The sequence below is a fragment of the Ahaetulla prasina genome, chromosome 3 (assembly GCF_028640845.1).
Source record: "Ahaetulla prasina isolate Xishuangbanna chromosome 3, ASM2864084v1, whole genome shotgun sequence".
Taxonomy (NCBI): Eukaryota; Metazoa; Chordata; class Lepidosauria; order Squamata; family Colubridae; genus Ahaetulla; species Ahaetulla prasina.
This window is the reverse complement of record NC_080541.1, coordinates 28,659,024-28,686,390: the sequence shown is the minus strand read 5'-3', so window position 1 is coordinate 28,686,390 and position 27,367 is coordinate 28,659,024. Positions and strand designations below refer to the sequence as shown.

At 37.1% G+C, this 27,367-nt stretch overlaps 1 protein-coding gene and 1 long non-coding RNA gene across 2 annotated transcripts in view; one reads left to right on the top strand and one right to left on the bottom strand.

The window, feature by feature from the left end:
• Nucleotides 1-27,367, top strand: part of OXR1 (oxidation resistance 1) — a 226,982-nt gene that overhangs the window by 89,181 nt on the left and 110,434 nt on the right. The window contains exon 3 of the mRNA XM_058174310.1: nucleotides 16,069-16,268. Coding sequence (XP_058030293.1) covers nucleotides 16,069-16,268 — 200 coding nt within the window. The remainder of the gene's footprint in view (nucleotides 1-16,068; nucleotides 16,269-27,367) is intronic.
• LOC131193903 (uncharacterized) overlaps nucleotides 1-27,367 on the bottom strand; it is a 147,802-nt gene that overhangs the window by 79,695 nt on the left and 40,740 nt on the right. The gene's annotated exons all lie outside the window — the stretch shown is intronic.

The window sequence follows — 27,367 nt, the reverse complement described above, 5'->3', positions numbered from 1 at the left end:
CTATAGATGATTTTGTGTGTTAAACACAGGTCATGTCGGAGTCGACGGAGTTGTAAGTTTTCTAATCCCAGGATTTCAAGTCTGTTGGTATAAGGTATTTTGTTGTTTTCGGAGGAGTGAAGAACTCTTCTAGTGAAATATTTCTGGACTCGTTCTATTGTATTTATGTCAGAGATGAGGTATGGGTTCCAGACGGATGAGCTGTATTCAAGAATAGGTCTGGCAAATGTTTTGTATGCTCTGGTTAGTAGTGTAGAGTTTTTAGAAAAGAAGCTGCGTAGAATTAGGTTTACAACTCTTAGGGCCTTTTTTGCTATGTAGTTGCAGTGGGCTTTGGCATTAAGGTCATTTGATATGAGAACTCCAAGATCTTTGACAGGGTGGGGGTCGTCAGTTAGGTAATGTCCATTAAGTTTGTACTTGATGTTAGGGTTCTTTTTTCCAATATGTAAGACTGAGCATTTGCTGGTTGAGATTTGGAGTTGCCAAGTTTTAGACCAATCGGAAATTAAGTCGAGATCTTCTTGAAGGGTAGAAGTATTATTAGTGGTATTAAATAGTTTGACATCATCAGCAAAGAGAACACAATAACTTGAGATGAGGTCACAGAGATCATTTATGTATAGTATGAAGAGTGTTGGTCCAAGAACACTACCTTGAGGAACGCCACTTTTGACAGGAACAGGATTTGATATAGCATTGCCAATTTTGACCACTTGTTGTCTATTTGACAGGAAGGCATTTATCCAATTGTGAAGAGGTCCCGAAATGCCATAGGATTTTAGTTTGAGGAGTAGTTTATCGTGTACTACTGAATCAAAAGCTTTGCAGAAGTCTATGTAGATTGCATCTATTGTTTTTCCTTGATCAAGGTTGGTAGTCCATATGTTTTTGCAGTGGAGGAGTTGTAGGTTACAAGACAATTTTTTTCTGAAACCAAATTGTTTATTAGAGAGAAGGTTGTTTGTTTCGAGATGGAGTGTAATGGATTGGTTTATGATGGATTCCATTACTTTGCAAGAGACACAACATAGAGAGATAGGTCTGTAATTTTCAACAAGGCTTGGATCTCCTTTTTTCAAGATAGGGATGATTGTGGCTAGAGACCAGAGTTTTGGAAGGGAACTAGTTTTGAAGGCTATATTGAAGATTATGCTTAGAAGATTATTATCTTCTTCCTTGTTGCTTTGCAGCAACTCATATTCAGAATCAATTTTTATAAGCCTTCTGAAATACTTTGCTTTTGAAAACAAGTGGAATAGTTGAACCAAAATTATTTTCTTCCTTGTTTTTTATACCTGTTCTTTTCCTGCCTGCAATCAATTCATTGATGTATTTTCTGAAAAAATGAAAAAGTGCCAGAATGAATTAAATGAAAACAAGCTGATTTTCAAACTGGTAGGAGTATGCCCATGTCTACCTTACTGATACACTTCACCTGACTTTAAGGTATAAATTTAGATAAACTACAGCCCCATGTTCCTGAAGATCTTTTCTTTTTAATGAAAGTTTTAGTGGCTTTTCAAAAAGTGTGAAACTATAGTTGGAATGACAGTGTTAGTTCTATAATATAATTCTATCTGTGGCACTATAGAGTAGTAAGAAAGGCTTGAAGCAGCAAGAAAACTTTATGGCAAGAGAAGAAAGCACTTACCCCCAAACAAAACAAAACAATAACAGAAAAAAAAAACAATAAAATCCCTAATACCGTCATAGGATTTATTTTTCTTTAACTCCTATGCTTTCAAAATCTTCTCAAGAAATTTGCCCGTTTTGTGTCATTTAGCCATTACAGTGGAAGACCGATTTTGCTCCCCATAACAACATCAAGAAGCCATGAGGAGAGAAGAGTAAGTTTTCCTAAAGAAATTCATATTTCCTCGAGAAAAAAATGTAACTCAATGTACAGTTTTAGACTTGGCCATTCATATAATCACCTGCTTCCTTACATTGCATTTTTGTGTGTGTGTATTTTCTGTTTGGGTCTTTCTATTACCTTCCTTGTGAGACTTTTTCTAGATCCCAAGTATTTTACTTGTTCATCAATGTTCTGCCTAAGTTAAGAGTTCAGATGCTTTCTGTTAGTAATCACTTTTTAAATATGGTATCAACCACAAGTAAATTCTTGGCTTCTCTGTTCTTCTGACACCTGCAAAAAATTGTTAAATGAGCTTGATTTGCATCAGCATTTCAAACGGATTCTCTTTAACCCATCTTGACTATAAACAGTGGAAAGTTTCTGATTGCCACACTTGCCTGGCTATTTTTGGTTAATGTCACTGCAATTCGCGCATAATTTTTTCTCTCTCCTTCAAGACTGTCCACCTCAGGGAAATTACAAGGCTGTAATTCAGATTTGACCTTCAAAGGCTGAAAGCAGCCTTTCCAGGGCCAGATTTCCAAGAGGCATAAAGCAGCTGTTTACTGACTTTGAAAACTGATGGATACAATATACCAAAAGGAATAAAAATTCCATGACAATGGGGCTTTCCAACATCAACAGTGGATCTTTATTTTAATGAAGGAAACCAAATCACAATACAATTGAATAAACAGTTAATTCTTATTTGTATTCTTCACTATATGGAACCTTCCTACAGAAGGAATATACATAGACAAAATATGCAGGCCAGTTTTATATTCAGTGAGTAGAATCTGAAAATAAGAATTCTATTTTCTCTGGAGCTCAAATAATTACAGGATGAAGATGAATGTCATTCCTTCTTCCATTTCTCCATCAGGATAATGTGTGCTAAACAAGACCCATTAAGTTTTCATGGCTGAGGTTAGCCTTGATGCTGTGTCTCCTGATCTTCATCCAACACTTTCACCATTTCCCTGTGCTAATTCTTTGAAAACGGTCTCTAAAATGTATGATTTTTGAATCTTAGGTGTTCAGATTTTCCAAAATTTGTTATTATGTAGCTGTGGGAAGCTGCCAAAGTCCAATACTTGAAGTATATTAAAGTTCACTAAATTAGCACTTCTGGAAAACAAGTACAAAATACAGATAGCCCTTGACTTACAACCATAATTGAGCCCAAAATTTATGTTGCTAAATGAAACGTTTGTTAAGTGAGCTTTGCCCCATTTTACGATCTTTCTTGCTACACTTGTTAAATGAAACAACTGCAGTTGTTAAGTTACTAAGCCGGTTGTTAATTGAATCTGATTTCCCCATTGACTTGCTTGTCAGAAAGTTGCAAAAGGTGATCACATGTTCCAGGAACAATGCAATCATCATAAATACAAGTCAGTTGCCAAGCATCTGAATGTTGACCACATGACCATGGGGATGCTTCAATGGTCATAAGTATGAAAAATGGGTATAAGTCACTTTTTTCAGTTCCGTTGTAACTTTGAATGTTCACCAAATAAACTGTTGTAAATTGAGGATTACCTGTACTAGTCCACATGAACTCACTTTTCTCCTTATTTGGTAGAAGTTTTATTAGGAAGTTAATATCAGTAAGAGTTATTTCTCTCTGAGAAATTGTGCACCTTCCTTAAACCTTAGCATTGAGCGGTGTGGCTCAGGCTGTAAGAAGCCTGTTATTAAAACACAGCTGCCTGCAATTACTGCAGGTTCTAGTCCCACCAGGTCCAAGGTTGACTCAGCCTTCCATCCTTTATAAGGTAGGTAAAATGAGGACCTAGATTGTTGGGGGGGCAATAAGTTGACTTTGTAAATATACAAATAGAATGAGACTATTGCCTTACACACTGTAAGCCGCCCTGAGTCTTTGGAGAAGGGCGGGATATAAATGTAAATCAAAAATAAAAATAAAAATAAATTTTGCACTTGCCTTCTGAAACAATTTCTCCAAGCCCATTGTGGCTAATAATATGCAACTAATATGGATGAGTCAGATCTGCAATGCAGAAGTCAAATACTGTTTTGCAAGGAAGTCTTGAACATGTAGTGCCAGCATGTGGGAAAATGAAGTGACCTGACAAAATAAGAGGACAGGTTTTGCCCATCTCAGGAACTTTTTTAAAAAAAAGACATATGACCTCAAATGCCTTTTCCCCCTTAAATTACATTTAGATTAGCAACACTCTTTCCATGGTTGTAGTCATTTGACAAAAGATGAGCGTCGGCAATCTTTTAGAATAGAATAGAATAGAATTTTTATTGGCCAAGTGTGATTGGACACACAAGGAATTTGTCTTGGTGCATATGCTCTCAGTGTACATAAAAGAAAAGATACGTTCATCAAGGTACAACATTTACAACACAATTGATGATCAATATATCAATATAAATCATAAGGATTGCCAGCAACAAGTTATAGTCATACAGTCATAAGTGGAAAGAGATTGGTGATGGGAACTATGAAACGATTAATAGTAGTGCAGATTCAGTAAATAGTCTGACAGTGTTGAGGGAATTATTTGTTTAGCAGAGTGATGGCCTTCAGGAAAAAACTGTTCTTGTGTCTAGTTGTTCTGGTGTGCAGTGCTCTATAGCGTCGTTTTGAGGGTAGGAGTTGAAACAGTTTATGTCCAGGATGCGAGGGATCTGCAAATATTTTCACGGCTCTCTTCTTGATTCGTGCAGTATACAGGTCCTCAATGGAAGGCAAGTTGGTAGCAATTATTTTTTCTGCAGTTCTAATTATCCTCTGAAGTCTGTGTTTTTCTTGTTGGGTTGCAGAACCGAACCAGACAGTTATAGAGGTGCAAATGACAGACTCAATAATTCCTCTGTAGAACTGGATCAGCAGCTCCTTGGGCAGTTTGAGCTTACTGAGTTGAAGGCTGTTCAGTTGGGTTTGGAAGAGGGTTTGATAAAGCAGAGAGGATAGAGATATAAAGCAAGCATAGCTTTGAGGGAGGTAATTATTTTTGTTTTGGTGTTTAGATTTAAGTGTGTTGGGCATTTTAAGACGACAACCACAATTTTCATAGAAGAAACTTTTTCAGGGGATATTGGGAGCATAAAAAGGTTTTGGGGGCTGCAACAGGCAGCTAAGTCACAGATTGCTAAAATCTGATACAGAAAATATAGACACCTTTTAAAAATAGAAAAACAACAGGACTTCACTATTCTTATGAACACCATTAATAGTTCAAGTATTACCAGTAAGTAAATGTAACTAAGTTTTTCTATTAAATGCTTGATGTAGAATTTTGACCTGGTGATTAAAAGCTGTCACTTTCTTAAATCAATGATTTAAAAGTTTTTAAGGATGTTGAAGTCAATGGAAAAATCCGTATTGGTTTAACTCTCGCTTGTTACCTCTCGCTTGGATTACTGCAATGCTCTCTACATGGGGCTCCCCTTGGAGAGCACCCGGAGGCTCCAGTTAGTTCAGAACGCAGCTGCGCGGGTGATAGAGGGAGCCGGTCATGGCTCCCATGTAACACCACTCCTGCGCAGACTGCACTGGCTACCTGTGGTCTTCCGGGTGCACTTCAAGGTTTTGGTTACTACCTTCAAAGCGCTCCATGGCTTAGGACCGGGTTACTTACGGGACCGCCTACTGTTACCCATTGCCTCCCACCAACCTGTGCGCTCTCACAGAGAGAGACTCCTCAGGGTGCCGTCTGCCAAGTAATGTCGGCTGGCAGCCCCCAGGGGAAGGGGCCTTCTCTGTGGGGGCTCCCACCCTCTGGAATGAACTTCCCCCAGGACTCCGTCAACTACCTGACCTTCGGACGTTTTGCCGCGAGTTGAAGACCTATTTATTTATTCACGCAGGACTGGCATAGAAATTTTTAGCAGTTTTAATATTTTGATATAAATTATTTAAGGTTTTTATGGTTTTAAATAGTTTTAATCTGGCCTGATATTTAATAAGATTTTTAATAATTGTTTTTATTATGTATATTATCTACTTAGTTTGGCTGAGTCCTTCGGGAGAAGGGCAGTATAAAAATCTAATAAATAAATAAATAAATAAATAAATAAAATAAACTTTCATTTATTTGTTGTAAATTTGCAGACTAGCTCATCAGTAAACATTTGAAATAGACATTTGTTTCAAAACTCCAGATTTTTTTCATTCTGCTTGTTATTTGCTTTTTATAGCAGTTGAAAAATATTTGACATTTTACATATGTTTTTGATTAAGAAGACTCCTAGATATGGCAACACATTCTGTTGCATAATATTTACAAAGTTTTCCTTAAAATAAATCCCAGAGTCATGAAGAAGAACCTTGATAATGAAAACCAGACAATGAATGATGAATGATGAATTGATGCTAATGTGCTATTTTACTAAGCAAATCATCTTTAAAGGAGGCTCCCATATTTTAGTATATCAAAACTCCCTCTCAAAATGCTATATAACAGAGATTTTTCAGCAGTTGCAGTCACATAATATTTAATTTAAAATAACAGGAATATTATATGACTATTTGGATGTCGTTTGGAGTAAAAACACTAGTTTGATGTTGTAAAGTCAACAAAGCCATATACTTTCATGATCTTCAGTGGGTTGAGAAACCTACAGCTCTCCAAATGGTGCTGAAGAACAGCTCCAAGCATTTGGCTTGGTATTCAAATCAACTGGAGGACCAGTTTTGCTCTTCACGGAGTTCAATCTATTTTATTAAATACATACTTTTATGAGATTAACCCAATTTTAAAAATTGCCATATACATATTATGATAGAAACAAAGTTGGCAACATGGAGAGAATTATGGGATCAGTCACTGATATTCTGAGGAACAGATAATAATAAGAGGATCTGCAAACAGAATCTGTTGAGGCAGAAATACTTCTAAATAGTTTGACCTATAGAAGACACATTTCTAAGGAACTGGCACAATATCTTCCATGCATTTGTGCTGGCAAAAAAAGGAAATATTCTCCCATTAATGATTATAATCCAATCCCTTTGGATGAAAGGGACACTTGGACAGAATGCATGCCACTTTCAGCTGTATTTTTTAATAATAACTCATCAATTAAATCTGATGTAGTAGGTCTATGTATTTCATAAGCTGAAAGAAAGATATATTTGAGATAAAGTAATTAAAATGGAATATAAATAGAACTAATCTAAGAAAAAGTTGATGGGAATAACTTGATAGCAGCATCAAAGCAAGAGCTATGAATAAGGGAAGAAAGAACCTATCCTCCAAATTTAGATAGCAAGTTACATCAATACTCCAAATAGCATTTCAAGATATCAGCAATAGATAACCTTGTTTGGCCTTGGAACCTGAACAGGATTTATCTTGGCCTGTATTTGGATGGGAGAATATAAGATAATGTCATGGCTGTACACAGGATTGGGAAGGTAGCAAAAAAATCCTAGGAAGCAGCAATAGGAAATCACTTTTGTACCATTGCTAAGAAAGCTTCATGGATGTGTCCCTGAGGTGACCAGGAGATGAGCTTGACTTGATGGATACTTTATCTTTTTTAATGATGATAAATAAACTTGCAGACAGCATGGCATATGGATCAAAGCAATTGTTTCTTCACTGACAACAGGACCATTTTTCAATTCATGCTTCTGCCACTGTATATTGTCAGGGTTGTAAAAGGCATTTCATCTGTTTAGTACCCATTGGAGTCATATGAAACCTAGAGTTTGCACATTAAGGGAAAATGTGTAAACCACAATGAGAAAGTTGATGAGAGCTATTGATTCAGTTTCTTTTCATGGGATGGAAGAATGGACAAAGTGGTGATGGTGACTGACAAATTGGAAAGGCAGAAAAGTGAAACGCTGCTCCGTCCACACCATAAAATACCCATAGAAAGTGTATGAGCCTCCTATTCTGCTGGCCTTCAGTTTTCAATGACTTTTAGTGCATTAGTACTAGCTAAAATGGGGGGGGGGTATTTTTTTTTAACCAATAAGGGATATTTACAGATTTTTAATTATAACAGTAATTAGGCTGTTGGTTCGAGCTCTGAGCTTGGCAATTTGGTTTCAAATGTTTCATCACCATTCGAGGAGACATCACCAATGTGCTTTGAGTTGTGCTTGTCTGTCAGAACACTGGTCTTTAAATACCTTTTTATGAGATGCAGATTAGTCTGAATGTTCAGATATTTCTGGGTCATGGTCTGATTTTGGACTGTTTGATTGGCTGGCTGTTGTTGCTGGGCCATAGTTAAGTACCGTCTGTGTGATGCAGATTTAGGATTAGAGTTTTTTATCTGGGTGCTTCTGGGTGCTTCTTCTCATAGTTTGGTTTTGGCTTGTTTGATAGTTTGGGGTGGCTGGCTGTTGTTACTGAGACATGGTCCGGTTTCTTGTAAGACAACCACGGACCACACATGTTGCCCCCAACAATTTGGATCCGCATTCTACTAACCTTGGAAGGATGGAAGGCTGAGTCAAGATCAAACTCCTGGTATATGGACAGAGTTAATCTGCAATTCTAATCACTCCGCCCCCATGCCTCTTAACACAAGTAAGACAATAAGTAAGAAAGGGTCATTTAATACTATCTCACTTTGAAATCAAAATGCAATCAAGAATGTGTCTTGATTGCTTCAATAACAAATATAATGCTATTTGTTAATAGGCACTAAATCATGATTTATTTTGGTTAAAAACTGCTGGAGAATCTACTACCTATATAGATGGACTGTTTCACTGATGGAGAGATCTTGCTCTCAGGAGGTTTTTTCTTATAATTAAATAGTCTTAAATACTCAAAGCTATATTCAAATGCTGCCAAAAAGAAAGGTTGGGATATTAAATTTGGACCAATACTTTATACTTATCACAAGTTTAGAAAAACAATTCATGGCATCAATTAGTTTTTCAGTTTACATAGGTAAAACAAAAGGGTGTTTTCCTACATTCTATTACAATTAAGGCAGTGTGAATACTCATGGTTTCCGTTTTTTGCCTGGCCTGTAGAAGACTGACAGAAGGCTTAGAATGCGATGTAGCGATTCCCACACAAGTGAAAGTAGATGTGGCTCCATCCATAGTAGCTAGTTCTGAGTTTGAGAAACTGTCCCAAAGGACTCCCAACCATAGATAACCCCTTCCTATCATCTAATTCTTTCTAACATGCTTTAACCAAGCCTGCTGCCCCCTCTTCATCCAGTAAGGAATGTTTTCCCCATCCTCCACAGATGCAGTAAGACCCCCTAGAAATAATGTTTAAAATTGAAGAAACAACTTTACTTTGTTACTGGCATACAGAACTAGAAATTAAAATACTTATATTTTGCTGTTTGCAATAAACAAGAAACATACTAATCTTTAAGCAGATTTGCACAAATACATAATAATGTTATCACACTATAGGTTTTGAACTTGTCCCCTATCCACAGATGTGTCCTTGGGAAATGTAGTTTCTATCTCTCTATTACCCAACAGCTAATAACCCCCCCCTTTTTTAATACAAAAAAGTATATTTTAAGCCCCTAAATATTCACACAATTGAACAATCTTAGTTGCCTTGCACAGGTTTCTGGGAACATGCTCTATCATCCTCTTCTTCATGCTCTGTTTGATTCCTTTACCACTTTCTTGAAGGCTACAATCCAAAGCCAGGTTGGCTGCTTTCCATATCTGCTAAGCCAGTCTGGTCCATCCGGCTGTCACATACTAGTCTGACTGTCCCCAGTACAGTTCACCTATATTACAGGCAAGCAGACCAACAATTTGTCTCTCACTTTAAATTTCTAACTCAGTTTGATCTCCTCTGCTTATCTTTTTCTTAGTCGTTGCTTCCCATCTTGGTCTCTCTCCATCAAAAATGTCTGTGTCAAACACTAGTTTGGTGTAGTAGTGAAGATACTGGGCTAGAAATCAGGAGACTATGAGTTCTAGCATTCCCTTGGAAATCTAACTGAATAACAGTTCTCTTTCCAGTTGCAAAGAAAATATAAAGAAGATTCATTATATATAATGCTTTGAGTTGTCGTCCTCCACCCAAAGACAGGATGTAAATAAAATGATGAGCCTAGGCCTATGTTTTTGTATAGAATCCCACACTTCTTATACTTTTTCCCCATTATGTAATTTCCATTTTTTCCTCTCAACTCCATGGGCAGCCTTCTTCAGCTGGTTGGAAAGTCTTCAATTCTGTTTTTCTATTCTGCTTCCTACCTATTATGACCTATGGGCAAATATATACCCAAATGTCTTGCTCCCATGTTGTTTCTTTGCTTTCATGTGCAAATCCCTACCAGTTTGCTCAACTTGATTTATTTCTACAACTATACTGAATCTCCTGGAGGCTTGCTAGTAATTCTGCACAATCAAGCCAAGCACACAGGAACGGGAAAGACAATCCAATTATTCAAGTAACTGAGTGTTCCACAGTGCCGAAGGTCAGCAGCAGCAACAACCACCATCGGTTCCTGTTTGGTTTCTGAAATTATATAAGATTTTTGCTGGAGGGGATGTGGGGGTGGAGAGGAAGATTGGCGATCCTCAAAAGAAACCCACAACTTTGCAGTGTAATTGGAATGGCCTCCTTCTTCGTGTCACTGAATACAGAACCCATTATATGTATATATATATTTAAAGAGTATTCTGATCTGCTGTATCTGTGTTTATTTTGTCTTCTTATCCCTAATACTTGATTGATTTCTACTTCATTCTTTTTTACTTAGTTATCTAGTACAATGCTTTTGAGAATATGAAAGTTCTCTGACATATGAGTTAAACAGTTAAAGTTAATTGACATGTATACATCTTTTTAGAACAGGGTACCAAAGTAGTAGCAATAGCAATAGCACTTAGACTTATATACTGCTTCAAAGTGCTTTACAGCCCTCTCTAAGCGGTTTACAGAGTCAGCATCTTGTCCCCAACAATCTGGGTCCTCATTTTACCAACCTTGGAAGGATGGAAGGCTGAGTCAACCGGTGATCAGCAGAAATAGCTTGCAATACTGCTGTTCTGACCTAGGCTTCCCACGAGCATGAAGCAGACTCCTTGTCCTGATAAAACCTCTTTTATTTAGGTTAAAGGGAAATTCCTCTCCACCAAAGTCCCAGCAAATAGTCTTTCATGAGATTTCGCAACTAAAGACCTTGATCAGGCTTGGAGTTGCCAGGCCAATATCTTCCAATACACCCTGCTATAGCAGCAATAATTATTTGGCAAGAAGTCAGGAACAGATCTTCATCCTAATGAATTAAACTAATTTCTCCTGCAAACTCCCCTACCCTTTGGGAGGGACCATTCACCATCCATCTGAGACTTCACTCCTGAGTCGGCCCTTTTTCCTTAGCTGTTCTCTCCTCTTGGCAGCTCTGCGCATGCGCACATCAGGAACAGGCTTCAGCTGTTGTGCCCCACTGATATTCAGCTCCGAAGGCAGCTGATAACTGTCGGATGGTCCTGGCCCCATCTCTGGCTCCGATGCAGAGCGCTCATCAGAGCCTTCCCTAGACTCCAGGAGTGGCCCATGTTCTTCCCCAACCTCCTCACTGTCTGAGTCTGCCACCAGGTCCGCTGGCAGGCCACAACAACTGCATTCTAACCACTGTGCCACTGTGGCTCTTAGATGTGCTGTTTGTTAGGACAACCCAGCTATGGTTGTTTTCTTTCTTTCTTTCTAGTACAATGAAAAGAACAACTTTTTATACAATTAATCCTTGCTTGTGATAAGATAAAAAAAATTAATTTACGCAATCTGCTTCTTGTTTATAAAGCAATAAAGAATGTGAAAATAGAAAAAAAAACCTTCAAAGAACTGTTAGTAGATAAAAAACTCTTCTTAATGGGTCTTTTAAAATTTCTTTAATGTTTATTTGTCGTATGTAAAGATGAAAAATACAACCCTAACCCTATTAATTACATTGATTAATAGTTGAGAACTCTATGGTATCTTTTTTTTTTAATTGAAAGAGTTTTAAAAAACAAAAACATTTTCCCCCCTTTTTTCCCCCCTCCCTCCCAAAAAAACCCCTTCCCCCCTCCCTCCCCGGCTTCCCGGGTCAATCACAAGGTATTGTTATACATAAACCAAACATAGAATAAAATTTTCCCTTCCAATCCAAATAACCACATCCACAGCTTTTCATCTCCCAACCCCCTCCCCATTACATAAAATAACTTTCTAATTATTCAAAGGCAATCTGATATTTCTTAATCTGATATCTGTTTTGTAGATAATCAATCCATTTTTCCCATTCAATTAAATATCTTTCCTGCGTATTGTCTTTTAAAAAAGCTGAGATTTTAGCCATCTCAGTCAAATTAGTAACTTTCAGTATCCATTCTTCTATTGTAGGTATCTCTTCCTTCTTCCAGTATTGTCCAATCAACAGTCTTGCTGCTGTTATCAGAATCTAGAACTCTATGGTATCTTGATGAATGCCTGTGAAATGAAAGATGCAGCACTGAGAAAAGTCCACTTTAAAGGACAAGTAAAGTTTACAAACCTTGAATATCCACTTTCCCCCATAATGTAAAAGACAATATCAGTTATAAGAAAAACCCTTGCACCCACCTGGAAATTGGATTTCAACTCAATCCCAGTCAGTACAGTAGATGAGAGGTACAATGGGAAGTGTTTCAGTAACACACAAACATTGTGGCTTCCCTCATTTGTGTTGAAGGCACCATTTAGAGCCCATCTGGATTGAAAGGATTAGTCAGTATCATCACCATTGCTCATGGGATGCCCATGGGACCTTCTTTCATATCCCTTTCAGGGACCTGGAGCAAGTGACGGGAGCTCACTACGCCACACAGAAGCACTCGGGACTCAAACATGAGTTTGCTAACCTCTAACCCAGTATCATAACTATGTGAATCACACAGTTCTCTTTAGCAAGATTTATTAAGATAAAGGAGTAATCATTCCAACAAGTGAATTAATTTTCTAAATGAAAAGTTAAAAGTGAAATGAAAATTATTCATTTGTTGGAGCAATTATGTATTTCAGTATATATTTAGCTGGTGATTTTCTGAATTTCTCATAATTTGACACGATGTACCAGAAGGGAAACATCTCTGGAATCTGAGGCTAGTTGTTTATATAATAGCTGGATCTTATTAATCTGAGAATCATTTATTACAACAGTATAGGTCATCTTTCCTTCTCATATACAGATTTTTTTTTAATTTTGCATTTATATCCCGCCCTTCTCCGAAGACTCAGGGCAGCTTACACTATGTCAAGCAATAGTCTTCATCCATTTGTATATTATATACAAAGTCAACTTATTGCCGCCAACAATCTGGGTCCTCATTTTACCTACCTTATAAAGGATGGAAGGCTGAGTCAACCTTGGGCCTGGTGGGACTTGAACCTGCAGTAATTGCAAGCAGCTGCTGTTAATAGCAGACTGCATTAGTCTGTTGAGCCACCAGCTAAATTATTAATTTAGAAAAAATACATTGTGGAAGATAAAAATGGAGATGGAAGGTCATTTTTATGTTACTGTTCTGATTTTTGCTCCCTCAGGAAGAAAAATCTGTCAAAAGCTTTGATAGTTCTTTCGTCTGTATTTGAACCAAATTTTTGTAACAGAGGCATCTGCTGAGAGAATTAACAAAAATTTAAAATCTCGACAGCATAATTGTGAGTGACAGCCTGAGGTTTGTTTTAGTTTACCTTTCTGCAGATGCCTATGTTTTGAAGTTTATCTATTACTTATTCAAATATTGAGAGTTTTCAACACAAAATTGAACAAGAACTAAAGAAACATAATATTCTCTATGTATCTTTATAACAAAGTTTTTTGTTCAGTATTTCACTTTTCATGAAGATAATTTACTCGAAGAAACAAGTATAGCTCTATTAAAATGAGCATCAATGTTATTGATCTGCAAGAAATCTTCTAACAGATTTAATCTCTCCCCCCCCATTATGCTCTGTATGTACATTGTACATTGATTGATTGATGATTGATTATATGCATTCAAATTGTTTTCAACTCCTAGCAACCCCATAGATAGATTTTTCTGCAGAACGATCAATGCTCAATCTGTTCTTTCAGGTTTCCCAAGGGTGCACTATTTTCCTATTTTATAGACAATTCACCCATTTTACAAAGACATTTCTGGACTCTTTATAGTCACTTTTCATTTTTACCACCCTGGAAAGCTCAATATAAATTTGTAAACTTAGTTCTCTGCTTACCCTAACTTTTGGTCATTTATGAACAATTTAAAATGTTATTCTCCAAAGCAGGTCATTAAGGAACTCCTTATTTCCGTCCAGAAATAAAATTGTCCATTTATTTCTACTGTTTGTTTTCTATTTTTTAACCATTTAGCAAAAAGAACTTTTTATGCCATGGCCACTAAGTTTCCATGGCTAAGAATGCCTTTGACCCATATTATTGTACTGCCAACTTTCCGCGTATTACTTCTAAATTAAAAAAAAAATTTTAAAAAAAATTATCAAAAAAAAATGGTAAATGAGTTGTTGACAGACTTGTTGGTGTTTATAATTTCAGCTCATTAGCTCTAGCCTTAACCCAAGATGGCTTATTTTCTCAGGAGATAATGGGCTGTGATTTCACTGTTATTTTGACTTGACACAAAAAGCAAACGTGAAAGGACATCCTGCTGTAAATATAATCATATAGTATGCTTTCATCTTGGCAATTCACTGAACTCATCTGAATTCTTCTTTCAATATTAAAGTTTATAATTTAAGTGGCTAGAGCCAAGGTGGAAGTATGAGCTGGTTCATCATTACATTGAGCTGGTTTACCTTTTGAAAAAAGATAGGGTTGTTAAACAAGCCGTAAGATGTAGGATTCAAACATCATGCTAGGACAAAACCTCATTATAATTTAGCATTATGCGTGAATAAGAATGTGCTGCAAATTTCACCTGTTTTTGTATTTTTGAATGAACAAAGGAAGCAGTAAGACAAAAGTTAACATTTAACCCTTAAAAATTAAAAATGCTATTTTATAATAGACTTATTAAAGTTTATAGATACAAAGATTTAAAAACTAATGCAAACTAAAGAAGTACAGAGACATTTTTTTAAAAGAAGAAGAAAAAAACATTAATAAAAAAGAAAAAAGATATATGAGCAAATGACTTTCTCCATCATCACAAGAAGTACAAACAGTTGCAGTAACTTGTCACTTTTCTGGTACTACAACAAAAGAACTCTTCCTCCCATATCTCTTAATTGCAAGCAAATTTGACATGTCTTTTTTGTAAATTCAAGATACAATGTTATCCAGGCACTTCTGGTTTATTATTTGTACAATATGACTCCTTCAATTGTTTAGCCATCACCCAGTTTCATTTGTAAATTCAACATCTTTTTCTGTACCATTCTTTTGGTCTGTCATTTTAAAATCCATACACAAATTATCTTCTGAGTGCATTGTTACCAAACATCCTTAAATTCTTTCAAGTTAGAATATTTTGCTCCAATTTGTACTAGTGGGTCTCTTGAAGCTTAATTTAATTATGTGAGAAGGAATTTTCTTAATTTAAACATTATGCAACCTTCCTACTTGTTTTTCATCTTTCTTTATTATTGTTTAAGATTTAGTGAAATCATTATTTATTTTTAATTGTACAGTAGACATTTTAAGTTTTATATAAGCTGTAGGTTGCTAAGAATCATCAGATAATGGTTGTATATAAGTGCAATATCTATTTAATAAATAAACTAGGAATGTATTCTGGGGTACTTTTTCTATAAGAAAAAAATACTTTTAGACCACAATTGCATAAAAATAGACATGCATTACACATTGTTCATTGCTTTCATTTACTCTATATATTTTCTAAATGTGCTTTATAGTGTCCTATTTGTTTATGAAATATATTTATGCTCTATGTTTTGAGCTAGCTAGGTTTACAAAAATTTAGAAATGAATTGAATTCCAAAATATAATTTAGAAGAAGACAAAATCCTCTGAGACTTGGCATATGTTGACAGAATCTAAGCATTTTTGTAAATGAAATACTAGCCAGATGATGACAGTCCAGCTACATCTTTAACCTCTTTTGAACTAGAAATTATTATGTGTCAATGTATTGTATGCCCATTCTGTAGGAGAAATCTATGTAAACCTGCAAGAGTGATACATGTAATACAAAATTTTGTATTTTTTCATCAGGTCAGCAAAGCAAGAAAAGTTGAATCATATAGCTGTAATCTACTTGTTAATAGTATATTATATCCTTTCCCTTTTAGACTAAAGAAAAAATCTCAGTCTATTGAAATTTCTGCATCAGGTTATGAACCTCTGCCATCAGCAGCACAACATGCCCTGCAACCAACTAAGCCTACAGCTCTTAACAACACAACAACATCTGAAGAGGAGCAGAATAACACTGCAAATTCCCAGCGGCGCAATCCACGGAAGGGTGAACTGAAGAGATATTACACAATTGGTAAGCGAACAGACTACTTTCTCTGTCAAAAATATCTAATGGCCTTGTCTTATGGAATGATCAGTAGAACAGTCATTCATTTGCTGCATGAACATTAGAATGTGTCTTTAAGCTGTCATCTGTGCCTACAGTAGGCAGATCATGATCTGTTTTATTCTTCCATTTTAGCAGCATGTTAGGTTTAAAGGTAAAGGTTCTCCCGCATATGCGTGCTAGTCATTTCCGGCTTTAGGGGCAGTGCGCATCTCCGTTTCTAAGCCCAAGAGCCATGCTGTCCAAAGACATCTCTGTGGTCATGTGGCCTGCATGACTAAGTGCCGAAGACCCATGGAGTACTATTACCTTCCCACCAAAGTGGTCCCTATTTTTCTACTTGCATTTTTTACGTGTTTTAGAACTGCTATGTAGCAGAAGCTGGGGCAAGTAACGGGAGCTCACTCCGTTATGTGACGTTAGGGATTTGAACCACTGAATTGAACCACTGTTTATGTTATGTTATGTTATGTTATGTTATGTTATGTTATGTTATGTTATGTTATGTTATGTTATGTTATGAATGGCTGACATTCTGATCGACAAGCTCAGCATTTTAGCCACTGAACCATCACTTCCCTATGTTAGACTTAGGAAGGTACTAAATGCTTAAAGAAGTGCATTTTTTCATCTCCTAAATAAGGATTATGAAATATTATAAATGTAATTAGCAACCAATTTTTAATGAATGGCATATTATTTTGTAGAAGAGTAATACTACATAGACTAATAGAAAAGGAAAGTTATGATTGCTACTATTTTGTTATTCCGTACTCTGGTAACCTGACCATTGGGGATGATTCACAGATATGAACATTGCTAAGACTTTTAGACTGCCTTTATTTCAAGACATATTATTGTATGGGAGGCAAATTGTCCAGGCCTGCAATGTCTTTTGATTGCATCTAATGCCTAACACATTACAAATGGAAGGCATCTATTGTAGAGAAATTATATAACAGGAAAACATACTCTCTATATTTTTTTCCTAACCAAGAAGTATGACTATGATCCTCCATACTTCCTTGAATACACTCTGAAAATGACTTGCATAATAAAGATGTATATAATAATTTACTTTCACATAATATCTCTAATTAATTTTTGATTGATTGTGTGCCATGAAGTCAGTGTTGATCCTTAGCAACCACAGATAGATTTTCTGCATGGTAATCTGTCCCTAACCTGTTTTTTTTTTGATGTTCCAACATTGTCATTATAACAATCAATCACTTTACTGACAGCCATCCTCTTTCCTTCCTCTTTTCCCAGCACTAAAGCCTCCTCTAGAGGTAGGAGGTCTGTTTTTAAAGACATTTATTAGGACCTGTGAAGGCCCAATGGCACTCTATTTTTCTGCTAGGAATCCCAGAATGCAAAAAGGAGAAAATTGGCTAATGCTAATTGCTTTGTCTTGCTCTAATCACTTGCTTTTATGTCAGGAAAAGAACAACCACAGCCCATAAATTCCTTTCTCTTTGGACAACATTCAGGCCTACATTATTAAAGCAGAGCAGGATGTACATCAGGTGATGAAAGAAACCATGTTTCTGCTTCTCATTTACAAGTCCTTACTTGTTCCTCTTGCAACCACTTGGAACTACTTCTGAATCTGGTGTACATTTTCTGTACTGTTTGTAGTGGCAGATTATAGTGTTGGGTTGTAATATTTTAAGTTATTTCTGTTGGTGAAGTATAATAACTAAAATATAGTAAATGAAAATGCAATGGTGGTAATACAGAAAAGGCAAGAATGCATACATAATAATGATTAAAATAAAACTCAGGAGAAAAAAAAAGATATTCTGGTAGAAAACAAGACATCTGGGCCACTTCAACCATGAATACCAGGAAGAAATAGTGCTAGCTTTCTTTTTTTTCCTGGATTTTGCTATTTCTAACTTAAATGGATATAGATTTGACAGTATTTATTGTGAAAAAAACAAAGGGTCTGCAAATGACAGCTGCTAATGCTCTACTTTAATTTCTTACAAATGTTTAAGCTGGCATTAAATGTTTGTAACTTTCGAAGAGTTTTGCCTGAGTAATAAGTGGGAAGTTCATTTTTAATATCAGCCGAGAACCATTTAATGCTCTAGGAATTTTGTACCAAATGAAGAACATCCTGAAGTGCATCCAAACCAGAGGAAAAATTAGGTTTCGGCTTTTGCTCACAGCAGTAATAAAAGACTAAAGTATTTTATTTTTTTTTTGATCTGGAGCCAGAAGTCAGTCTGGCACTGTGTGACAAAATTGCTAATCAACAGGAACTATATTTTATTATTACTATGTGCTTAGATCAGGGTTTTTTAACAGGGCCAGTTGCCATGCCCCCACAAGACATAGAAATACATTCTTCACAGACAAAAGGAGGGCAAATAATCCTTAGCTATTGGTTTTTAAAATCAGAAGTAAGCTAGAAGAGAAAATGAAAAAGTAATATAAACAAATATTTGCTCAGAGGCTAAACTGGTGTTTATTTACCCAGTATCTATGGGATCTCCTATGGGATAGGAGATATTTTGTAAGCAGTTGCCTTAGAAAAATCCATGAAGATCTCTCTCTGAGCTTACTTAGCTAGCCTATCCAGGCTCCCACTTCTGATTTTGAGCAAAATATTGTATTTATTTGGATGGAAAATTAGGAGGGGCTGACACTTACTTCCTGTAGCAATTAGGAATGCTTGCAGCTCTTTATCCAAATTTTTGTCCAAACTGTATAGTATTTGTGACAATTTCCTGGCTTCGGTTTGAATTTCTGGGCTAATGTGACTTTATATTGACTTGGAAGTTTCTGAAGGTGAAAGAAGGTTTTTGTGACAGGTGCACCAGCATATCTAGGTAAGTTTTGGAATGATTTCATCTGAAAACTCAGATAGTTGTACCTCACAAAGTAAACAAATTTTTAATAGATAGTAAGCAGCAGCAGCAGTTTGATGGTATACCCATTTTTATAGGAGAAGGACCGGCAGAGCCTGGAGGGAGGGAGTGAAGAGAGAGTTGAGCCTAGAATCATTCCATTCCCACAAGCAGTCTTATTCCAATCCCTCTTAAATTCTGTTAACTCTTATCTAGTGCCAATTTAGTGCTGACTGTTAGTGATAAACGTCAGACATGAAGAATCAGAACCACATATTAACTTAACTTTAATTGACCAGATATATTGTGTGTATGCTTGAATAAATCTGTGTTGCAATTTAATGGATGGTCCTGATCTTTTATGCTTCACATTAAGTTCAACACTAAATTTGTGTGAGATAAGGGTCAACAGAATTAGGAGGGTTGAACTTAGACCATTTGTGAGAACGTAATAACTCTAGGCTGATAATACACTTAACTCCACCCCCAGCTCCACCTGCTCTTCTCCTACATCATCCTAAAGGATACCTGTAAGCAGATGCCTCTTACTGTTTTGCAGTATGTAACATCTGGTGGACTAAATCATACAAAACTGGGTGTGGCCACTTTTTTGAAGCCAGAGGAAGCATTTTGATTGTTGTTTATTTTGAGGGACAAAGAGAAAGAGATAGCAGAAAATGTATTACGTAACTCCAGTTATCACCAGAGGGAGTGAGAGCTACTCTCTTGATTGGTTTGGAGCAACTGTCGGATTTTTTTTGTTCCTTTTCCTGACAGTTTAGAACAGGGGTGAAATGCTACTGGATCGGACCGGATTGCGTGATCTGGTAGCGATTGCGGACGGTAGTTCGGCGATCCATTAGTGATGGAGGAGTGAAGAGGTGTCATTACTTCCTGGTTAAAATGTGTTTTTTACCTTCTGCACATGCGCAGAAGGTCTGCACATGCATGTGACGTGCACTGGTAAGGAAGATAAGTAGATTTCACCCCTGAGTTAGAACAATTAATCAGTAGAACAACTTGCCTCCAGAAGTTGTGAATGCTCCAACATTGGAAGTTTTTAAAAAGAAGTTGAATAACCATTTGTCTGAAGTGGTGTAGGATTTCCTGCCTAAGCATGGGATTGGACTAGAAGACCTCCAAGGTCCCTTCCAACTCTGTTATTCTAAATTCTAAATACTGCACCCTCCACACACATACAATATTCTGAAATGTTCTTTTCCATTTAAAGTTGTTGTGGTAGTTAGAAAAGAGATGTTTCTTGCTACATGTTAATAGTTTTCGGAATATCAGGATATGGGGAGGGGAATACTGCCCTGAATCCCTAGGGAGATAGGGCGGTATAAAAGTATAAATAATAAATAAATAAAATAAATAAATAAAATTTATTTATTTTAATAATTATTGCATTGCATTTTCTAGTCCAATTTTATTGTAGGCCACCACCAGTTCAGAGTCTGGTGGTCCCTAAATTAACTTCACTGACCTCAGTTGATGATTCAGAAAAGTTGCAAGCACTGTACTTTTGATATGAAAACATGTAAACCAGGGATGAAATATTCCTGGTTTGGACCGGATCACCCAATCTGGTAGCAATGGCAGCGGGTGGTTCGAAGAACCGGTAGCAAAAATCCCTGTCGCCCCACCCCCACTTCAGCTGAGCCGTGCGATCATCAGAGATCTTTTTTGTTTTACTTTTAAAAGCATTTTTTCTTCAGCTGAAAAAAATGCTTTTAAAAGTAAAAAAAAAGCCTCTGATGATCGCGCGGCTCAACTGGGATCGTCAGAACCCTTTAAAAGCATGTTTTTTACAAGCTCTTCGGCTGAAGCTTTTAAAGGTTCTGGCAATCAAGCAATTCAGCTGGGATCGTCAGAACCCTTTAAAAGCTTTTTTTCCTCTGGCGATCCCAGCTGAGTTGCCTGACCATCACAGGCTTTTAAAAGCATTTTTTACAACGTCTTCCACCGAAGAGGTTGTAGAAAAAATGCATTTAGAAGTTTTTTTAAAAAAAAAAAGTTGGCCACGCCCACCCAGTCACATTATCCCCCCACCAAGTCACACCCACAGAACCGGTACTAACAAATTTTACATTTCACCCCTGATGTAAACATTAATTTAATTCTGCTGAGCTGGAAAGCTAAGCAAATTAAAGCAGGTTTATATGAGGACAGAAGGCCATGAAGAAATTCAAGGATTGTTCTCTCTTATTATTTGAATATATTTCTTCATTTAGGCATAGTGAAAAGCTGTCTCAGCTTCAGATACTAATATCTTCTACTGTTGGAGCTATCCCTCAGATACTGGAACACAACTGTCACCTGTGTTTATTGTAGGATTTAATTCCTAAGTCGTCTTATATAATGTGGCACAGTCCACAAGGAAATTCAGAATAATGTGTCCCCTGTTCCATTTGGGAAAAAAAATTGTTCCCATTAAATAATTTTCAAATTGCCCCAGGTTATCCATAATTCCTTTTACTAGAAGGGAGAGTAAACCTCACTTGCATTGACATTATTAATTGTACCAGTTTCTTATTCATTTCAGAGAATAGACACATTCAATATATTTGGTAGGAGTTTCTATTTGTGCCTTATTTTTCTTTTCTTTGGTATTGAATTTCCACCATATACTACGTTTGTATATCTGTGTATGTTTGTGTGCATCTCTGCATATAGAGATGTATGCTAACAGTTTAGGGCAGCAATTATTCAATATTTATGGCCCCTATTGTTTAATAAATATAGTTGTTAATTGGCCAAATATATTCATGATGAAACATACCATGTTTCATGGTAGCAGCATCAACATATCATGAATTCAGTGTATCTAATTGGTATGCCAGTTATATTTTTTAATCTATTCAGTTTGCATAAGATAAATGTCTTTCCCCAGTTCTAAAAAAAATTGTGGCAAAATAATTCGTTTCTAAAGCTGCAAAGCTGCAGTATGATTGTTTTGTTTTTTTGTTGAAAGTATACAATATACTTAGGTGAGTAATTAAAATCCTGTTAAAATCTGGTGACAGATTCTTTCCTTTTTTAAATAATCAAAACAATGAGGACATTGATGGCCTGTTTATTTCCTTGCCTCATTTCAGATTTTTTTTTACAGCTATGAATGGTTGAGGAAATATATTTTTGGGAGGTTTTTTTAAGTAAGAATGTGTCTAGGAGAAAAATATTGACTTCCTGGTTATTCAGGTTAAGGAACATACACAGCATTAATGGGTAATAAAACTGAGCTCATTGTTTGTATCAGCTGGAGCCTTATGGATTCTTTTTTCAATTGCATAACATTTGCAGATTAGATATGTATGAAAGCAGTTATACATTTGGGTGCTGTATATTTATGAGCCACGCGTTTATAATCTAGGTCTTTAAAAATGTCAGCTAAGATCTATATCATGGTCACATTTTCAGATAAACATGGCATGTCCCTAATTCATCTTTACATAATATAAATGTTCATATTTTCATTGTCTTCTGGTTTCCTATGGCTAAAGTATAATTCAGATTTCAATACAGCTATGAATATGATAAGGATAATAATTAACATATTTGGGCAACAGTCTACTAATATTGCATACATTTTTTTCAAAATCATTGAACATTGAAATAACTTACAGGAAAAGAAGGAAGGAAGGAAGGAAGGAATTCTGTATGTTTTACATCTCTATCTCTATCATTGTCTCTATCTATTTATCTAGCTAGCTATGGTATCTGAAATGCCAAAATTGACAGATCACTGTCAAGCAGTAACTTGCTTTTACTGACTGTATAGAGCTTCTTCATCTTTGGCTGCAGAGCACATAGTCAATCTGATTTCTGTGTTGACCGTCTGGTGATGTTCATGTGTAGAGTCATCTCTTGGATTTTGGAAAAGAGTGTTTGCTATGACCATCATAGTCCCTTGACAAAATTCTACCAGCCTGTGCCCTGCTTCATTTTGTACTCCAAGGCCAAACTTGCCTTTTATTCTGGTTATCTTTTGGCTTCCTACTTTAGCATTCCAATCCATGATGATAAGGACATCATTTTTGGTGTTAATTCTAGAAGGTATTGTAGGTTTCATAGAACTGGTCAACTTCATCCTCTTCAGCACCAGTGATTGGGGCATAAACCTGGACTACTGTGACATTGAATGGTTTGCCTTGGATTCGAACTGAGATCATTCTGTCATTTTGGGGATTGTATCCCAGTATTGCTTTTCCTACTCTTTTATTGATTATTTATTTATTTATTTATTTTATTCAATTTTTATACCGCCCTTCTCCCGAAGGACTCAGGGCGGTGTACAGCCAAGTAAAAAATCACAGTATAAATATTAAAAGAAATTAAAACAAACATATTATAAGGTGGCCAAATTTAAAACGATTTAAAATATTAAAATATAAATAACCCCAATAAAATTTTAGGCCAGTCCCGCTTGAATAAATAAGTGCGTTTTCAGCTCACGGCGAAAGGTCCGAAGATCAGGCACTTGACATAAACCAGGGGGAAGCTCGTTCCAGAGCGTGGGAGCTCCCACAGAGAAGGCCCTGCCCCTGTGGGCCGCCAGCCGACATTGTTTGGCGGACAGCACCCTGAGAAGGCCCTCTCTGTGAGAGCGTACGGGTCGGTGGGAGGCAAACGGTAACAGCAGGCGGTCCCGTAAGTACCCAGGTCCTAAGCCATGGAGCGCTTTAAAGGTAGTAACCAAAATCTTAAAGCGCACCCGGAAGACCACAGAAAGCCAGTGCAGACTGCGCAGGAGTGGTGTTACATGGGAGCAACGAGTTGCTCCCACTATTACCTGCGCAGCTGCATTCTAGACTAGCTGCAGCCTCCGGGTGCACTTCAAGGGCAGCCCCATGTAGAGAGCATTGCAATAATCCAGGCGGGAAGTCACGAGTGCATGAGTGACCGTGCATAAGGCATCCCGGTCAAGGAAGGGGCGCAACTGGCGCACCAAGCATACTTGGTGGAAGGCCCTCTTGGAGATGGCCGCCAAATGATCACAAATGACAGCCGCCCATCCAAGAGGACACCCAAGTTGCGCAACCTCTCCGTTGGGGCCAATAACTTGCCCCCCACAGCCAGCTGCGGCTGCAGCTGACTGAACCGGGGTGCCGGCATCCACAGCCACTCCGTCTTGGAGGGATTGAGCTTGAGTCTGTTTCTCCCCATCCAGACCCGTACGGCTTCCAGACACCGGGACAGCACTTCGACAGCTTCGTTGGGGTGGTCCGGGGTGGAAAAGTACAGCTGTGTATCATCAGTGTACAGATGATAACTCACCCCAAAACCACTGATGACCTCGCCCAGCGGCTTCATGTAGATGTTGAACAGGAGGGGCGATAGAATCGACCCCTGAGGTACCCCACAAGTGAGGCGCCTCGTGGTCGACCTCTGCCCCCCTGTCAACACCGTCTGCGACCGGTCGGAGAGATAGGAGGAGAACCACCGATAAACGGTGCCTCCCACTCCCAATCCCTCCAACCGGCGCAGCAGGATACCATGGTCAATGGTATCGAAAGCCGCTGAGAGATCTAATAGGACCAGGGTAGAGGAACACCCCCTGGCCCTGGCCCTCCAGAGGTCATCCACCAACGCGACCAAAGCTGTCTCCGTACTGTGACCGGACCGGAAGCCGGACTGGAACGGGTCTAGGTAGATAGATAGATTATGAAGGCTATTCCATTTCTTCTGAGGGATTCTTGCCCGCAATAGCATACCTGATGGTCATCTGAATTAAATTCACCCATTCCTGTCCATTTTAGTTTGCTGATTCCTAAGATGTTGATGTTCAGTCTTGTCATGTCCAGCTTCCCTTGATTCATGGATCTTACATTCCAGGTTCCTATAAAGAATAGATCTTTACAGTATTGGACGTTCCTTTCACCACCAGATACATCCACAGCTGAGTGTCCTTTCAGCTTTGACCCAGTCGCTTCATTCTTTCTGGTGCTACTAGTACTAGCCCTCCGCTCTTCCCCAGTAGCATATTGGACACCTTCTAACCTGAGGGGCTCATTTTCCAGTGTCGTAACTTTTTGCCTTTTGGTACTGTCCATAGGGTTTTCATGGCAAAGATACTGGAGTGGGTTGCCATTTCCTTCTCCAGTGGATCACGTTTTTGTCAGAGCTGTCTGCTATGACATGTCCATCTTCTGTGGCCCTCCATGGCATAGCTCATAGCTTCATTGAGCTACGCAAGCCCCTTCACCATGATCCATGAAGGGGAAAGATATGATAGCAGTGTTCAAATAGCTAAAAGGATGTCAAGACCAATTTGTTCTTGTTCCAGAATGAAGGACATGAAACAATAGATTTAAGTTTCAAAAATGCAGATTCAGATTGAATGCTTTTCTAACAATGAGAGCATTTTGGTAGCAAAATCAGTTACCAAGATGAATTCCTTTTTACTGGATGTGTTGAAGTGAAGGCAAGACAGCTTATGTTTATGAAGATTCTCAGTCATCCAGAACATGGTTGTCCCAAAAATGTTTTTTTCAAAAAGCAATTGGACTTTCCCCCCCCTTGAAGACATTTTACTTCCAATCCAAAAAACTTCTTCAGTTCTGCTAATGATTCTTCAGTTCATTTCCAGAACTCAAGAAGCTTCTTGGATGAGAAGTGAAATGTCTTCAAAGAAAAAACAAGTCCAATTGCCTTTTGAAAAAGCACCTTTGGGACTAGACAGCTTATCTTAATTTGGATTCCTATACTAAGCAGTGGGTTAGATTCAGTGGTATAGATGGATCTTTTCTAGCAGTGATTCTATCATATAGTTCTAACTCCATTCAGCTTAATATAGCCATTTTCTTTAGTTATGCTGCCTTAATCTTTCACTAAGGGGAGTATGTCTTGGCCCAGAATTACTTAAAAGAATTCTAAGAGTCTCATAGCTACATCTGAAATGCCAAAATTGACAGATCACTGTATCTTTTTTTATTTCATTTTGTCACAACAGTATACACAAACATTGTCATAAATAAAACAACATATCATGAAGAAAATATATATATATATATAAGTAAAAAAGATATGCATCAGCTATATTAATTTGATATAATGAAGGGAACAACAGGACAGGAACGGTAGGCACTTTTGTGCTCTTATGCACGCCTCTTATAGTCCTCTTAGGAATGGGGTGAGGTCAATAGTAGACAGTTTTTGGTTGAAGATTTTGGGATTTTGAGTAGAGACTATGGAGTCAGGTAATGAGTTCCAAGCATTAACAACTCTGTTACAGAAGTTATCTAAATCAATCACTCTTTTGTCCACTCCAAAGTTTTTTATTTTTTAGATATGAGCATACCATTTGAAAGTTATTGCTTACATTCAGCATTAAAATGTCATATTCTTTCTAAAAGGATCAACAGAAACCATTTCCAAAAATTATTCTCTTTGTGGAAGAGGTGGCAGTGAATCCACTACCTTAGCCTCTCCAAGGTTGAACTCTGATTAAATAATGTTGAATTATGATTCCTGTCATTCATGAACAGCCTGATGAATAGCATCGGGTTCAGAATGATTTAGTTTCTTTCTAAACCACAATATCTAAGACTTTAATCAAGAAATCATATCTAACAAACTTCCTGAGTGCAGCTAAAGCCAAATGGGTATACATTAATTCTTAGGGAAATTGAATACTTTCAATGAAGAATTGAAAGAATATTTCAATATTTCAAGAATATATATATAGATATATATCTTCTGAGGTTTTCTCCTTAGTCAACTTTGTCATTAGTCATGCAATGAAATAGGGAACAAGTAACTGAAAACAAAAGTTTCACAGAAGTTTTAAAATTGTGTCAGTACAAAAAGGGAAATATATATGGTAAAATATGCACTATTGAAATTCGTTGAGAAACATTTTTCTCCATGAATTATTCGATCAAATTATAACATGTAAGTACTAACTTTTCATCAAAGCTTAGATAGAATGATAGAAGATACCATAGCTAGCTAGATAAATAGATAGAGACAATGATATAGATAAAGATGCAAAACATACAGAATTATATAAAAAGTGATATGTGGATGTGGAGGAAACAAGTATAGTTTAGGATTGAAAAATGTGGATAAACATAGTGAATGATACTGAGCTAAACTGAGCTAAACTAGATTGATCTAGATTTCTTCTTTGTCTTTCATGTCTTTAATTTCTTTTGCTTACTATTTCTTACTCCTTTCTGTACTTTATACAAAGTTGCTAATTCCAAA